Source organism: Propithecus coquereli, unplaced genomic scaffold, assembly GCF_000956105.1.
Source record: "Propithecus coquereli isolate 6110/MARCELLA unplaced genomic scaffold, Pcoq_1.0 Scaffold256, whole genome shotgun sequence".
Taxonomy (NCBI): Eukaryota; Metazoa; Chordata; class Mammalia; order Primates; family Indriidae; genus Propithecus; species Propithecus coquereli.
In genome coordinates, this window is record NW_012148130.1 from 1,165,501 (window position 1) to 1,180,220 (window position 14,720).

The 14,720-nt window shown below is 53.3% G+C and overlaps 2 protein-coding genes across 2 annotated transcripts in view; one reads left to right on the forward strand and one right to left on the reverse strand.

Moving 5' to 3' along the window:
• APOPT1 (apoptogenic 1, mitochondrial) overlaps positions 1-2,090 on the reverse strand; it is a 37,244-nt gene extending 35,154 nt beyond the window's left edge. Inside the window, exon 1 of the mRNA XM_012647105.1 lies at positions 1,939-2,090. Coding sequence (XP_012502559.1) covers positions 1,939-2,061 — 123 coding nt within the window. The 5' untranslated portion in view covers positions 2,062-2,090. The remainder of the gene's footprint in view (positions 1-1,938) is intronic.
• A 654-nt stretch (positions 2,091-2,744) lies between these two features.
• Positions 2,745-5,514, forward strand: BAG5 (BCL2-associated athanogene 5). The gene is made up of 2 exons (XM_012647065.1): positions 2,745-2,959; positions 3,918-5,514. The coding sequence occupies exon 2, from the start codon at positions 3,946-3,948 to the stop codon at positions 5,287-5,289; it is 1,344 nt and encodes a 447-aa protein (XP_012502519.1). The 5' UTR covers positions 2,745-2,959; positions 3,918-3,945; the 3' UTR covers positions 5,290-5,514.
• Positions 5,515-14,720: the final 9,206 nt, after the last annotated feature.

The window sequence follows — 14,720 nt, forward strand, 5'->3', positions numbered from 1 at the left end:
AAAAAAAAAAAAAAACAAAAAACTGGTATCCTATTTTATCTGCCAATTTAAAAAGTAACAGCTGGTACCCAGAGATCAGAGACAAGACGGGAATAAATTACATAGGTAATGAAAGCAGGTCTCCTTAAGTGGAGGACAAAGAATTCATGAAAAATATGGAGAGTAAGCTAGACATACAGAATTAAAGTGTAATATCTATTTAGGTAAGGAAAACAACCTGTTACTTTCAAGACCTGATGTTTACATTCGAAGTCCAAAAGACAACAATCTCTCTGTGCCACAAAAATTTAATTACCTGACAAACAGCCATGCACTCAGGAAGCACAAAGACGGTACCTAACACACAGGAAATACAAATTGCCCTGAGGTAAAAACTGTTCTCTCATGTTCTATCCAACATTTAGCACAATAGGGCATTCAGATCCTTTAAAAAAAAAAAAAAACACATCAAAATGCCAGCACTGAGCAAGTTCTGACTCATGGACCAGCATCATCATCACAATAATCCCCTTCAACAGGTGTGGGCAGTCAAACAGGTGTGCAGCACAGGCTTACTTGCCACTTGGACTACAAAAGGGAGAGAAGTCTCATCTTGAGGATCAGATCCACGGTGAGACTCATTTTACTTTAACAAAAAGCCTGTACAGCAATGGAGAAATCCTTATTTGGGTGCTATTCTTTTTTCCAGCACTAGTTCACAAAATAAGCTAAGGAAAATCCTCAAGCTGGGGAAAGTTCTTGGTTGATTTCCAGTTTGCCCTTCCAAAGCATTTTCAGATACCTGTTGTATTTTTCTGCCCAAAGCCTGAGATGCTGAATGGGTTTCCATGTTCCAGGAATTCTTAGAAGTCAAGGCTGTGGCCACTGTAACAGAGAACTGAGCCAGGAGCTGGGGTCTGGGTGACAAGCTGTCCTGGTAATTCTTTGTCTAAGTGATAAACTAGACAGAACTTCAAAGCCACATTTATAAAAGTGTGCAAATAACCACAGCCCAAAAGAAATGAAAAGTTACAGGCGGGCATATTTTGCAATTCTTAATTGGCTCTTTTTCATCCTGCTTTAATTATTGTTTAAACCAAGCTTTCTAGCCTCCCTCATTAGCCCATTGGTAAATGAAGTGTTAATATTTGTGTGCTTTGTTTAAGTATTTTATCTGCAGGCCATTCTGCACCGTTGTCAACATTTGCTTCCGACAGATGGAATCACGACCTAGGCCTCCCTTAAACAAAACATCCTTCCCAAAAGAAGTGCAGTTTCCCGCCCCAAGAGACGAGGTCTCACTCTATTGTCCAGCCTGGAGTGCAGTGGCCCGATCACAGCTCACTGAAACCTGGAACGCCTGGGCTCAAGCGATCCTCCCGCCTCAGCCTCCCAAAGTGCTCGGATTACGGGCGTGAGCCAGAGCACCTGGCCGAGAAGAGCAATTTATTAAAAACTGCTTGCCGTTCTGTGTTACTACAGACGTTCTCTGTGGCTCTTTGACCAGTAACATGCATATATACACACACAGTTTGCAAACGAGAACTATTCAACGTGACGTCCTAGGATGGTAAAGTTGGCCATCGTCTGAAGAAAAGTACTAATACTCTCAACGAAACCAAAACGAAAATAATACACGCTGTCTACGTCAAGAGCTTTTAAATATAAGAAACAGTTATTCTCGAAAATAAATAAGGTACGTACAAACTCGCTAGCTGACTCTCTTATGCTTAAAAGTTCTGTCAACAGCCCCCGAAGTGGCGGTGGCACCTTCGGTTCCACCGGACCAAGGCGGCTGACACAGGAACCTTCGGGGCCGCGGGACGGCTCAGGACAGGATGTCCGGGCGCCCCTCCACCTGGAGCACTGGGGGACCGGCCCGTGGCGGGTGTGCAGAACCGGGGGTGTCTCCCCTTGCAGTCACCCCTGCAGGCCAACCTCCCCAGGCACCCCACTTACCCGGCTCGGCGTCGCATCCCTGCGCTCGGCACCTCGCTCTGGGGCAAGCTGACAGCGGCGGCCAGAGAAGGCGCGGCAGAGAGGTGGGAGAAGGGTCTTCCTACCGCGCCGCAGGGCAGCCATGACCCCACGCCCCCCGGCTCCCGCGGCGCACGACCGAGTCGCGACAGCACGCGGGGCTGCCTTACGGCAGAGTCGCAAAGCCCGAGGGACAGGAGCGGTGCGGCCGACCGTGCGCTTTCCCCGCGGTGTGACGGGCTGAGGGAGCGGCGGGCCGGCGCGGCGGACCCCGGCGGCCACCCTCCGGTCGCGCCATTCCCGGCTGCCTTACAGCGGGGCCAGCGGCCGGCGCGGCGTGGTGGGTGCCGAAGCGCGGACGCCGGCGGAGGTTTTCCCGGGGTGTGCAGTGTTCGGCCCAAGGGCGGGGCTGCCAGGCCGGGACGACACCCGGAGCTGCGGCAGTCGTGGAGGCTGCGGGGTGCTCCATGGCGCGGGCGGTACAGGTGAGCGCAGCAGGCGCGGGGTCTTCTCCCCTCGCCGGGGGGCGGGCGCCGGTCCCAGCAGGACCACCCCTCGCCGGCGCCCACCTCGCAGGGCCTTTGCGCACTGACGGGGCCGGGCCGGACTCGGCGCCGTCCCCACCCCCGGATCCGACGCGGCCGGGCTGGCCGGGCCTCCTCCGTCCTCGCCCGGCTCCCCCGGGCAGGCCGGGTCTGCTCCCGCCCTGCCCCTGCCCCTGCCCGCCGGGCGCCCCGCGCCCCCGCGCGCCCATTGTGAGGTCAGGGCCGGCGGGCGCGTCGGGGGCCCGGGCCGAGACGCCCCGAGCGGCCGCTGCGGCCAGTAGCTGCCGCCGCCACCTCTGGCCCCTTCACCGGCTGCCCCGTCCAGACCTAGCCGGGAGGGGTGAGAGGGATGCAGCTTGGGGCCCCGCTCCGGTGCCGCACCCCGTAAAGGGCTGATCTTCCACCTCGCCACCTCAACTACGGGAACCAAGACCGCAGCCAGCTCAGACTTCTCCTGGGTAAAGCGCTGGGAGGGAAGGGCGAGAAGGGGGAAGGAACTGAGGCAGCCTGCCCTGCGCGGGCCTCCAGCCTCGAGAGGTTGGTTTCGGTTGATCGTCCACCTCGAGTGAGCCGCTTGGTAGAAACCCCGGAGAGTGAAAGATGCGTTAAGCCATTCGGACTCTAAGTGGGAGGCGAGTGAACGAGTTATTCGTAGCTGTCACGGTTTTGCGGGGTCTATTTTTGGAGCATGGTAGGGACCGGGGAGGTGCGAGTCCTCGAAAGCCCAAGATGGTGCCTTCAGCGTAACTCTGTCGCTCTTCCTTTCCCGTGGAATTCTGTGCCTCTTCAGGGAGACAGCTGCGGGGAGCACGTGTGAGGAGCTGGCGGGTGGAGAGGAATGTGGAAACGCAGGCTGATGGGGTGAAGAACACGCGGAAGGAGGGGGCTTAGAAGCTGGGAACCAGTGGTGCTTGTTTCAGTGGCTCAGTTTCTTTTGCTTAGAGATACTTTTTCTGGAAACCAGGCGTGTGTATTTGGCGGGGTAGAAGAGTTAACATTTCACCTTCCACAGAGGTGCCCTGCTGGTTCCAAAAAATAGCTTACAACGTTAAAGCATTCAGGTATTATTAGTATTTGCGCTGTTTTTGAACAAGGTGATTGTTCAACCTCTTCTGAAGCCATATGGTGCTCTCTTTTATAGTTGAAGAAAGTTGAAATTCCCAGGCCCAGAGCTCCAGCTCATACTCCACATTGCAGTAACTGCTGTCTGTTCTTACGTTTCAGTTACTTTCTGGAGAGGGATGATAAATCATCCTTTATTTACTGGGGTATGCCTGTCTTTTGGATTGCAATAATGAGGAGCCCTTTTATAAAGTATATCTTTAAAAAATGAGGAGTGTAGAACAAATTAATATATGATTAGCATTCTGCAGAGACTTTATGCTGTAATAAGTTATCATTTTTGTCATCTTTTAGTGCTTGTGAAACTGAACACTACAAAAGTATGGATATGGGAAACCAACATCCTTCTATTAGTAGGCTTCAGGAAATCCAAAAGGAAGTAAAAAGTATAGAACAGCAAGTAGTTGGCTTCAGTGGTCTGTCAGATGACAAGAATTACAAGAAACTGGAGAGGATTCTAACAAAACAACTGTTTGAAATAGACTCTGTAGATACTGAAGGGAAAGGAGACATTCAGCAAGCTAGGAAGAGGGCAGCACAGGAGACAGAGCGTCTTCTCAAAGAGTTGGAGCAGAATGCAAACCACCCACACCGGATTGAAATACAGAACATTTTCAAGGAAGCCCAGTCCCTCGTAAGAGAGAAAATTGTGCCATTTTATAGTAGCGGCAACTGCGTAACCGATGAATTTGAAGAAGGCATCCAGGATATCATTCTGAGGCTGACACATGTTAAAACTGGAGGGAAGATCTCCTTGCGGAAAGCAAGGTATCACACTTTAACCAAAATCTGTGCAGTGCAGGAGATTATTGAAGACTGCATGAAAAAGCAGCCTTCCCTGCCACTCTCTGAGGATGCGCATCCTTCTGTGGCCAAAATTAACTCCGTGATGTGTGAAGTGAACAAGGCCAGAGGCACTCTGATCGCACTTTTGATGGGAGTGAACAATAACGAGACTTGCAGGCACTTATCTTGTGTGCTGTCAGGGCTGATCGCAGATCTGGATGCTTTAGATGTGTGCGGGCGTACGGAGATCAGAAATTATCGAAGGGAGGTAGTAGAAGACATCAACAAATTATTGAAATATTTGGATTTGGAAGAGGAAGCAGATACTACCAAAGCATTTGACCTGGGACAGAATCATTCCATTTTAAAGATAGAAAAGGTCCTCAAGAGAATGAGAGAAATAAAAAATGAACTTCTCCAAGCACAAAATCCTCCTGAACTGTACCTGAGCTCCAAGACAGAATTGCAGGGTTTGATTGGACAGTTGGACGAGGTAAGTCTAGAAAAAAACCCCTGCATCCGGGAAGCCAGGAGGAGAGCGGTGATCGAGGTGCAAACCCTGATCACTTACATTGACTTGAAGGAGGCCCTTGAGAAAAGAAAGCTTTTTGCTTGTGAGGAGCACCCATCCCATAAAGCAGTCTGGAACGTCCTTGGAAACTTGTCGGAGATCCAGGGAGAAGTTCTTTCATTCGATGGAAATCGGGCCGATAAGAACTATATCCGGCTGGAGGAGCTGCTCACCAAGCAGCTGCTGGCGCTGGATGCTGTGGACCCGCAGGGAGAAGAGAAGTGTAAGGCTGCCAGGAAACAGGCGGTGAAGCTGGCCCAGAATATTCTCAGCTATCTCGACTTGAAATCCGATGAATGGGAGTACTAAAATACCAGAGATCTCACGTTTGATATTGCTTGTTTTGCACTTTATATGGACTTCTGTGTACTTATAGAGAGCTTTCAGTTCATGGAGCCTAAATGTGATTTATACATGCACATTTCAATCTCGGTATTTATGATTTAAGCAAATTATATTCACTATCTCTGCTGCTTTTGATGTTTCAAAACAAATAATCATTACAGCACATTAACTTTTCCATTTGGATCATTATCTGTATGATGTGGTGTGGTTTGGTTTGTCCTTTTTATTTTTTGTTTTTGTGTGTGTGTGTGTGTGTGTTTTTAATCAGAAAATGAAATAGAGGCAGCTTTTGTAATTAAATGTGTTGTGCAAGCATTAAAATGCAGATATTTCAGGATCTAGAAATAGACATAACCTTACGTAATACTAGAAAAATTATGAGAAAGGGGAAAATTTTGGTGAAATAGGAGTAAGGTCCAAACACAGAAGTAGTAAAATGCTGTGTTTTATTGTGCTAAATAAAGCAGAAAAGTTTTTTTCTTTTTTGCTTATAAAGCCTGATCGGTCCCACCCAGTTTAATGGCGTGGGGGTTTTTTGTTTATTTGGACCATCTGTTCTTTCATAAACATTTTTTTGTTTGAAAAACAGTGTATTTCTCCCATACTCTGCATTTTAAAGGGGGGAATCTTGGTTTTGTGTGCAACATAAGAAAATTATGAAAATGAATAGCCAAAAATCCCTTGAGACTACATTGAAGAAAAGGGATAAAGTACCAGCTATTAAATACCTTCGAATTGTTTTTGTTTATAAAATCTGAACTTAATGATTTTCCTTAGTGAGGAAATAGTAAGGATGGGAACATTCAAATGAAGTTAATGGACCATTTAAAAGGAAAATAAAGGAAACACCCATACCTGTAGTTGGAGAATGAAAACTTGAGATGAGTTACCGACATCAGGTTACACTAAAACCAAGCAAAAAAGTCTGAATGTAGTATGTAGTGGTTTTTCTTCTGTCATTCAAAGCTGTATATTGGACAAACTGTTAAACATACCCAATGCTGTTTTACAATGCGTGAGAGCAGAAACCGTCAGTAACTCTGAAGGACCAGGTCTTTATAGCTTTTCACAGGAAGTTAGCTGTTAAGTACTCACCTCTTAAGTATCAACTGGCTGGAAATGAAACGCTTGCTCTGGGTACCTGCTGAAGTCCTCAGCTCATGTTACCAGCATGTGGATGTTTCTCTGTTGCCTGAAAGAGCCATTAAAGTCTATTGTGCATGAAGTTTTTTTTATTCTGGTAAAGGGTATATATATTTCTGTAAATACTTTGAGGATCCAGTTTGACAGTTGCCTGCTAACGCGAGCAAAAGAGTTTCCCAGAGTTCTGAAGTGCCTTAGTAACATGTCAGTCCCGGTATCGTAACTAACAGACTATTTACCTGTAGTCACGTTTCACGAAATAATCCTGTTAGAGCACATCTTCTGAACTAATGTTATTCTCTTGCAGAGACATTTTGTAACTTTCTGTAGGGAAATTGTCACTTTAAACAGCTAAAAGTATGGTAGATGAAAGAATAGCCTTAAGTACCTAACAGATGATAAGAGCATAGCCCTAAGCAATCTCCACTTTGTCTCTGGGTATTGCCCAGTCATTAAAAGCCCTTGATGATGTCTTTCCTGCTAGAAATGTTCTAGAAACATTGGATAGTGGGGTCAAAGGGCAGGTGGGGTCAGGGCACTGAGCCCCTCCCACTGCAAGCTGTCAGTGCAGGTCATTGGAATTCTCATTTGGCCAAAGTAGTTTTAGGATTGCTCTTCTGTATCATAATTTTAGAGTGCTCTTAAAATCCTGAAGACTCTTTAAATTAGAGTCCTGTCTTAATCATACCACTGGGAAATCAAGGTTACACTATAATCACTTCAGACGTATCCTTCACCAGGTTCTACTAAATTTTTAATTTCATTTTTGAAAGCTGATGTCAGCATTCCCTTTGAAAGTGTCCATTCTTCCTTGAAAGCAGATTTCTCCTGTCATTCTTTTCAAACAAAAGAATTTGTGTGACTTTCATAGAGACATCTCGTCCTGCTGAACTTTGAGCGTCGCATGTGAGTGCAGAATACTGAACTCTCCGACGGTCACTGCAGATTTTTCACGGGGGTTACTTTGGTCGTTGGAATGATCAAATCGACCTTGAGTGATGTTAGGCATGGCTTTTCTTCCTAGTTCCTAGCTTTTTTTCTACTTCCTTGTGCTGGATTATTCTACTCCCGTAATGAACCCTGGTGACACCGCATCTAGCTTTTCTCATCCCCCGTGGGAGCCGTTTGTGTTAGTATGGGCTGCTGCATGTACATTTTAAACTGGGCTTATCACACTGTATTGTATTTTTGTGAGAATCTGTACTGCAAGTAAAACCTACTCCCAAAAATGTGTGGCCTTGGGTCTGCATTAAATGGTATAATCCACGTTCATGCAAAAGCGGCTGGGAATGTTTGCTTTTTACCGGACGTCCAGTCAGCACCGCTTTCAGGTCATCTTTATCCAGACAGATTAGCGCCGATCGGCCTATGGTGAAGTGGTTATTAAAATAAATGTCATGACTAAGTCTACAAAGTACTGTTTAATGCTTTATTTTGCTAGAATGCCTGTATATTTGACATAATTCAGTATGTTTGAGAAGTTTAACCAGTTTTTCTCATTTGTTTTGCTTTGCCAATTTTTATCTGCTTTTTGAGGATCTTAGCTTATTCTGTATATGCTGGGGTTTTTGAGCAAAGCTTTTCGGCTTTTAACTGGTGAGGTATTTTTCTTTTGAGAATAATTGGAGATATATTTGCCGTTGATTTCGATGTATAATACAGGTATATGTGTTCAGTGTGTTGGTTCCTGTCTCCTATTAACTGTGTAACTGTTGTAATAGTATGTCTTAAATAATTCAGTGTTATTTTGAGATATGCATATTAGTATACCCTTAATTATTCGTGAAATAAAACAAATCTCTCAGCTTATCTTTGCCGTGGAGAAAGGGTGTGAGTCTGAGGTGTGTGTTCTGCTCTGATGTTGGCCCTGTGCTCCTTGTGTGTTCTCGCCTTTGCGCGCTGTCTGGCCTGGGTAAGGGCCTTTGTTACAGAGCCCAGAGCGGGCCAAGCTTGGGCCCGGGTGGGCTCCTTGGCCACAGTTGGTGTGCAGTGTGAGCAGGCGATGGCAGTACAGGCTGGCCAGGACGCAGGCACAGGTGACCGGGCCGCTGTGCTCCCTTCTAGACAGCCCAGGAAATGTGTGTGGGACGGGGGTCATGACCTCACGCTCTGCTGCCCCAAGAGGATGCCCGTGACTCCTACTAACAGGACTTGACCCTACTTGTAGAAGGAGAAGAAACTCTGGGGTGTGGCTCTGGCCAGATCCTCTCCCCAGAAGAGAGTTTTCACCAAAGTGTGCTACTGAAACTCATCTTCACTGCTTTTTTTTTTTTTTTTGAGACAGAGTCTCACTCCTTTGCACCAAGTAGAGTGCCGTGGCGTCAGCCTAGCTCCCAGCAACCTCAAACTCCTGGATCGCTTAAGTAATCCTCCTGCCTCAGCCTCCTGAGTAGCTGGGGCTACAGGCGTTCACCACTACACCCAGCTAATTTTTTCTAATTTTAGTCACCCACCTAATTTTTCTATTTTTAGCAGAGATGGGGTCTTGCTCTTGCTCAGGCTGGTCTCAAACTCCTGAGCTCAAGCGATCCTCCTGCCTCGGCCTCCCAGAGTGCCAGGATTACAGGCGGGAGCCACCGCAGCCAGCCAGCCCTGCCACTTTCAAAGCTGGGGGGATTACTTAGTCTCTCTGAGCTTCAATTTCTTCTGTAAAGTGGGCAGTACTTAGCACTTAAGTTCGAAGGATTCAGCTGGTTAGTACAAAAAGCATTTAGCTTCAGTGTTACATCCCCAAGTCACCGCATCCACGTATGCCTTTTAATGGGAAAACTCATAAACTGCTGTTCTATCCAGATGTCTTCCAATTGTGAATTTTAACTGCAGAAGTTCTTTCTACATTAACATCAAAGTGAAGGGAAGGTATTTCTTCTCTTGGGATTCATAGGTCTTTCCAGAGCTGCGTGGATCTGTGACCCCAGTTTGAGAAGCACTCTGCCTTACGCTGCCTCAACATCTCTGGGCTTCATTCCAGGGTTCCGGTAAACCACTGGTTTTCCGTGTATATAATAATCGTTTGAATTCTTCAGCTGTTTCCCTGTAGCTGCCTGTTTTCCAGATGAACGTAGCTACTTCTCCCCCCCGGTCCATCCTCCCACACTGCACGTTTGCCCCACTTCAGTCCTCGGGGGGCTGGGGACATGGAGCTGGGTGGTTCCGAGAGCTGAGCAGAGGGGAAGTCACCTGACGGCTTTCCTGTTCGCAGCCTGGGATCTGCCGCTTTCACCCCCACGCCCCCGCCTGCCCCTCCAGGCCACTGGCTATTAATAGCCCGGACCACTGGCTTGTGTCACGCCAGGCTCCAGTGCCTTTCAAGGCAAGAACTGTCTGCACCCGTGTAGCCTCGGGCCCTAGCAACAATGGGCCCCAAATATCTTTTGGATGAACTATTTTTAGAAATAATGTCCTCAGCTCCCAGCACATAATAGGCATTCAACAAATACCAGCTGAATAAATAAACTGAAAATCTCGGATCTGTAGATAGCTTCATAGAGTGTCTAAAATCAGTCACCTCTTTGATCGTCAGGATCCAAAGGACCTTTCCTCTGCGGCACCTTCTGCCAGGACTCTGGCGTCCCACTGCCAGGATCTTTCACCTGAGGCCCATGTCACCCCCTCAGGAGCTCAGGTAGAATCAAAGGTGCCCCACGCTCTTGGAGACCCTGGGACGCCACATCCACGGGCCACACCCCTGCCTTAGGCGCTGCGGAGCCCTTGGCTGACTGCCCTGCCGAGGGGGCCAGGTGGCCAGAGCCCCCCATACCCCAGCCTGTCTGGGCCGGTGGTGTCAGTTTTGGTCCCTGGAACTCACCTGCAGCGGGATTTCGAAGCGCTCTGCTCGTGCCCTGTGACAGCGGAGACCTGTGTCCACGTGTCCTCGTGCTGCTGAAAGGGGCCGGGCATTTTTAAATGAGGAATCCTTCGGACTGCGGGGTGGGGAAGTACTTGCAGGAAACCCAACAGTTGGTGGGGGCGGAGGACTGGAGGAGAAGAGTTAATTCCAGGGACGGGCTGTGTCCGTGCAAACACCTGCGAGTGTCTGTTGGGTGTCGTGTGCAGAGAAGGTATAGACAGGTGCTCACAGGCCAGCAGCAGGGACGGACACAGATGGTGCCAGCCCGGGCCGGCACCGCCAGTGAGGGCCACAGCACAGCATCACCACCACACGGGCTTTCCGAGGAACGACAGAACATTGGCCGAACCCGACTGGGTGGTTGAGAAGTCCGGGCGGCTTCCTGAAAGAGGTGCAGAGGGTGGCTGCTCACTGACAGGCGTGGAAGGCTGCGCAAAGTGCAAGGGCCTGCTCTCGAGATGGGGTGGCCCCGGAGCGGTGCCTGTGGCATGGTCCACACCGGGGTCCTAGGCGTGTTCCCTGGACCCGGTTGTCCCGGTGGGCAAGCTGGGAGCTCCTTCCCAATTAGTGTCTGCTGCCAGAGAGGCGACAGCAGGGAGAGACGGGACGGACAGCCATGGAGGGCCCAGCCCGATGCGGGCAGCAGGCAGGCCCGGCGGTCACACTGACAGCAAGGCCACAGAGCTGCCATGGGAGCCTGAGGGGCCAGGCAGGGAGAGGCAGGCAGGACCCGGAGCCGCCGGGGGAGGAAGGCGAGTCCACTCGCTGCGGCGGGCTGGGGGAAGGAGGCCACCCGAGAGCCGTGGGGTCGGGTCTTGGAGCTGTGGCTTGAGCCTGCAAGGACAGGGCAGCTTTGGGACGGCCCCCAGCAGGGCAGTGCACGGCCAGACCACCTGCGCGGCACTCCCCACCCCGTGAGACCGCCTCATACCTGGCCGTCCTGCTCTGACGCACCTGCTTGTCCCCAGCAGACAGCGACATGCCCCTTCTGGCCTGCTCCACACATGTGCCCTGTGGTCCCCTGTTCACATCACCCACCACTGCCCAGGGGACGGCGCCCAGGCCGCACCCTCACCCACCACCCTCCCAGGCAGAAACGAGACCCGCCAGAGAAGCTCCCTTCCTACGAGGCCACCCATGGGCCCCGGAGCCCTAAAGCAGCAGCCCCCTCCCTGGTCCCACGGGCCATGGCTGGCAGAGGGGGCGTCAGCAGCTCCCGTGGGGGAGGCTGCAGGTGGCCGACGCTTCAGATACTGGAGCCTCCGCTGGGAGGGCAAGCCAGGCGGCTCATCCGGAGCCTTCCTGCATGTGGGGCGGAGAGCTGGCTTGTGGCAGTGGAAAGTGGGCTCCTGAGAACGCAGTAGGCTGAAAGCCTACAGCCAGCTGGGTGGCCACAGGTGGCCACCAAGTGCGGAGTGAGGCGTGGGACCTGTATCTCTCGGGGAGGCTGGAGTCTCCGCCCTCCGGCTCTCTTCCCGCCAGCGGCCGGGGCGTGCAGCCCGCAGGCCACTCTGCCTCCCCCGCCAGCCCGCTGGGTGACAGAACCCCCTCAGATCTAAGTTTGTGAATAGATTCACACACTGCACCTGGCGTCTCCTCAAGCCCCCCAGCCCCAGCCCCCTCTGCTGCCTGGGCCCCCAGCGCACCTCGTCATGCCAGGGCCTGCACCTCGGGACAGCTGCCCCGGCCCTCGTGGGGCGCGCTGCGGCCGGCCCGCCACACCCTCCCTGGGCCGCTGCCTGGGGAAGTCGAGGGGGAAGGGCAGTGAGACAAAGCGGTCTGTCTCTGCAGCGGGCTGCGTGAGACCTGCCAGAATCCCGGCCTCCCCTGCTGCCACCGACCTGGCGGCTCGACACATGCACGATGTCTCTGTGCACCTCAGTGTCCTGACCGCATGGTGGGTCAGGTGTGGGGTCCTGGGGCTGCACCAGGCAGGAGGACACGCCCTGTCCTCACCCCTGCAGTAGCGCGACGCCCCATCTCCTCCTGGGCTCCCTGCTCGGTGTTTGGCGTTGCCAGCGTCCGCGGTTCCGCGTTCCTGTTGGCTCCCTGGTTTGGCGTTTGTCTGCCCTGGCCCCTTCCCCCGGGAACCGTGGCCGTGGCTGCATCCCGTGCCTCCGCCCTGCTGACACCCAGTGGGAGCGCAGTGGGCAAGTGGGTGACATCTGGAAAGACAGACCCACAGACAGCCACAGCTGTGCCGTGTGGGGAAAGGCTGGCGCAAAGTGAACAGAGGCTCGGTGAGGGGGAGGAAGAAGCTGTGTTCTAGCAGGCTTGGAGGGCAGTCAGCCCTGCCACCCGCAGGAGCCACGGGTAGGGGACAGGCTGGGGATGGGGGGGGCAGTGAGAAGCAGACGGGAGCCTCCAGGGGGCTGGAGGGGGCTGCCTCTATCACATCTTCCCAGCCCGGCCTGGTGCAGGCAGGTGCCCAGCAAGTGCTCGTGGGGTGAGGGCAGGGTGCCCGGGGCTCGGCGTGCCAGGTTGGAAGCTCCGACAGGGAGCCATCTGCCTTTCCCCGGCTCTGCAGGCTGGGCTGAGAAGGGCACCATGGCCCCGCGCACAGGGGCAGAAGCGAGTACGGAGGCCTGGCCGGCTCCCTGAGCTCCCCCTCTCCCCACCTGCGCTCTCTGGGCACTGGGCACGCTGGAACGGTTGCTGTCTGGTGGTGGCTCACCTGATGGCTGTCTCTGCAGAAGGGGCCATCGTCTATGGTGTGTCCCAGCTCCCAGCATGTCCAGGCCGACCTCTGACCACCAGCGACCACTCCTGGCTTCAGAGAAAGCCGAGGTGCCCGGGGCCGCACGCCCCACAGCGAGTGCTGCGAGCCAGGGAACAGGTGTGGGCGGTTCCGACAGCAGCTGAATTCTACCCCACCTGCCCGTCCTTAGAGCACTGAATCTGACGCCACGGGACGTGCCACCTTAGACCCTGAGGACGTGTATCCCCAGTACCTAGAATAGCCCCTGGTTCAACAAATAAACATCTCTTGAACACGTGCACGCAGAGGGCAAGTGTTGGCAGGACGGGAGCCACGGGGACCTCCGCACTCACTCAGCAAAACTCCACAGGAGCGGGGCCTGTGCTGTGCGGCATGAGGGGTCAGCAGGACCTGGCAGCCCCCAGGTGTGGCAAGTGCTGTCCAGGTTGTGCCTGTGTCCTGCACATGTGCTACAGGGGGTCACCTGGGCTGGGTGGTCAGAGAAGGTCCCCTAGGGGTACACCTTCACACTAAGACTGTCAGGGAGAGGGAGGCTTCTGGGAGGGGCAGGAGCCTTCCAGGCGGAGCCCAGGGCCAATGCCTGGCACACTTGAGGTCCTAGAACTTTAAGGAACGGGCCAGGGGATGGTGGGCCCCTGGGAGAGGTGTGTAGATCTGGGTCTCTTAGGACTGGAGGCTCAGCCTGGTGGCAGCAGTGGGGCCCAGCTGAGTGGAATGGGGCAGGGGAGAGGGTGGGCAAGGGAAGGGGCAGAGTGGGGACTCAGGGGACAGGATTGCGGACACTGAGGGTGGCACTGGGAATGTGGGAGTAGGGTCGGGCCTGGCTGACAGGAGGGGCTGGTCACGGGGACAGGGTCACAGCAGCGGTGCAAGTGACAGAACCCCGGGTCTAGCAGAGAGCAGAGGGAGCTGGTTATTAAAGACGCAGAGCGCGCCAAGGGGCACGCCTGGGGCAGCGAGGCACCGGCTGCCTTCTCCCGGCCTGAGGTCTGGTCTCGGCGCCCTACGCAGGCAGCTGCTACAGGCCAGGTGCCCTCGGTGGCCCTCAGCTCCCGGGCGAGAGTGCCTCACGTCCTCTGGGGATCCCAGTTCCACCTTCCCGGGAAAGGCCACCTTCTGGCCCTCAGTCCTGAGCCAGCCACTCAAGGGAGAAGCAGATACCCCAGGGCAACGCGGCTGCTCCGTGGCCCTGTGCGCGGGGAGTGCGAGGCCTGGGGCGGCATGTGGGGGGCAGCAGCTGGAGCCAGGCGGGGGTCAGGTGAGAGTCTGCAGGGCTGGGTCCCACGGGGCCTCCGGGCTGTGAGGCAGGAATGCATCTCGGACCAGAGGCTCCTCAGAACAGAGCTCCAGACACACGCTGCCCTTGGGCTGGCTGTTCTTGGGGGACACCCCCCAGATCTGGCCTGGTGACTTTTGCCAGGGACATCCACACAGGCACCAGGCCTGTGCTGGGGCAACCCCTAGAGGGTGCTCCCAGGAGGAACCTCTGGGAGACAGTGCAAGAGGCCTGTCCCTACAGGGTTAGGGGGACCATGCCCGGGCTGTTCCCTCTGCCCAGCCCCACTGCATCAGCCCTGGCCAGCCTAGGTGGACAGGGAGGGAGACCTGGCCTGCACGGGCTCTTTGACCTTGGAGGTCCCCTAAACTGCCCCTCCAAGCCCCCACCTGCCTGCTGCGTTCTCC

Coding starts and splice junctions, on each gene's coding strand:
- BAG5 (XM_012647065.1), top strand. CDS start 3,946: ATGGATATGGGAAACCAACATCCTTCTATTAGTAGGCTTCAGGAAATC.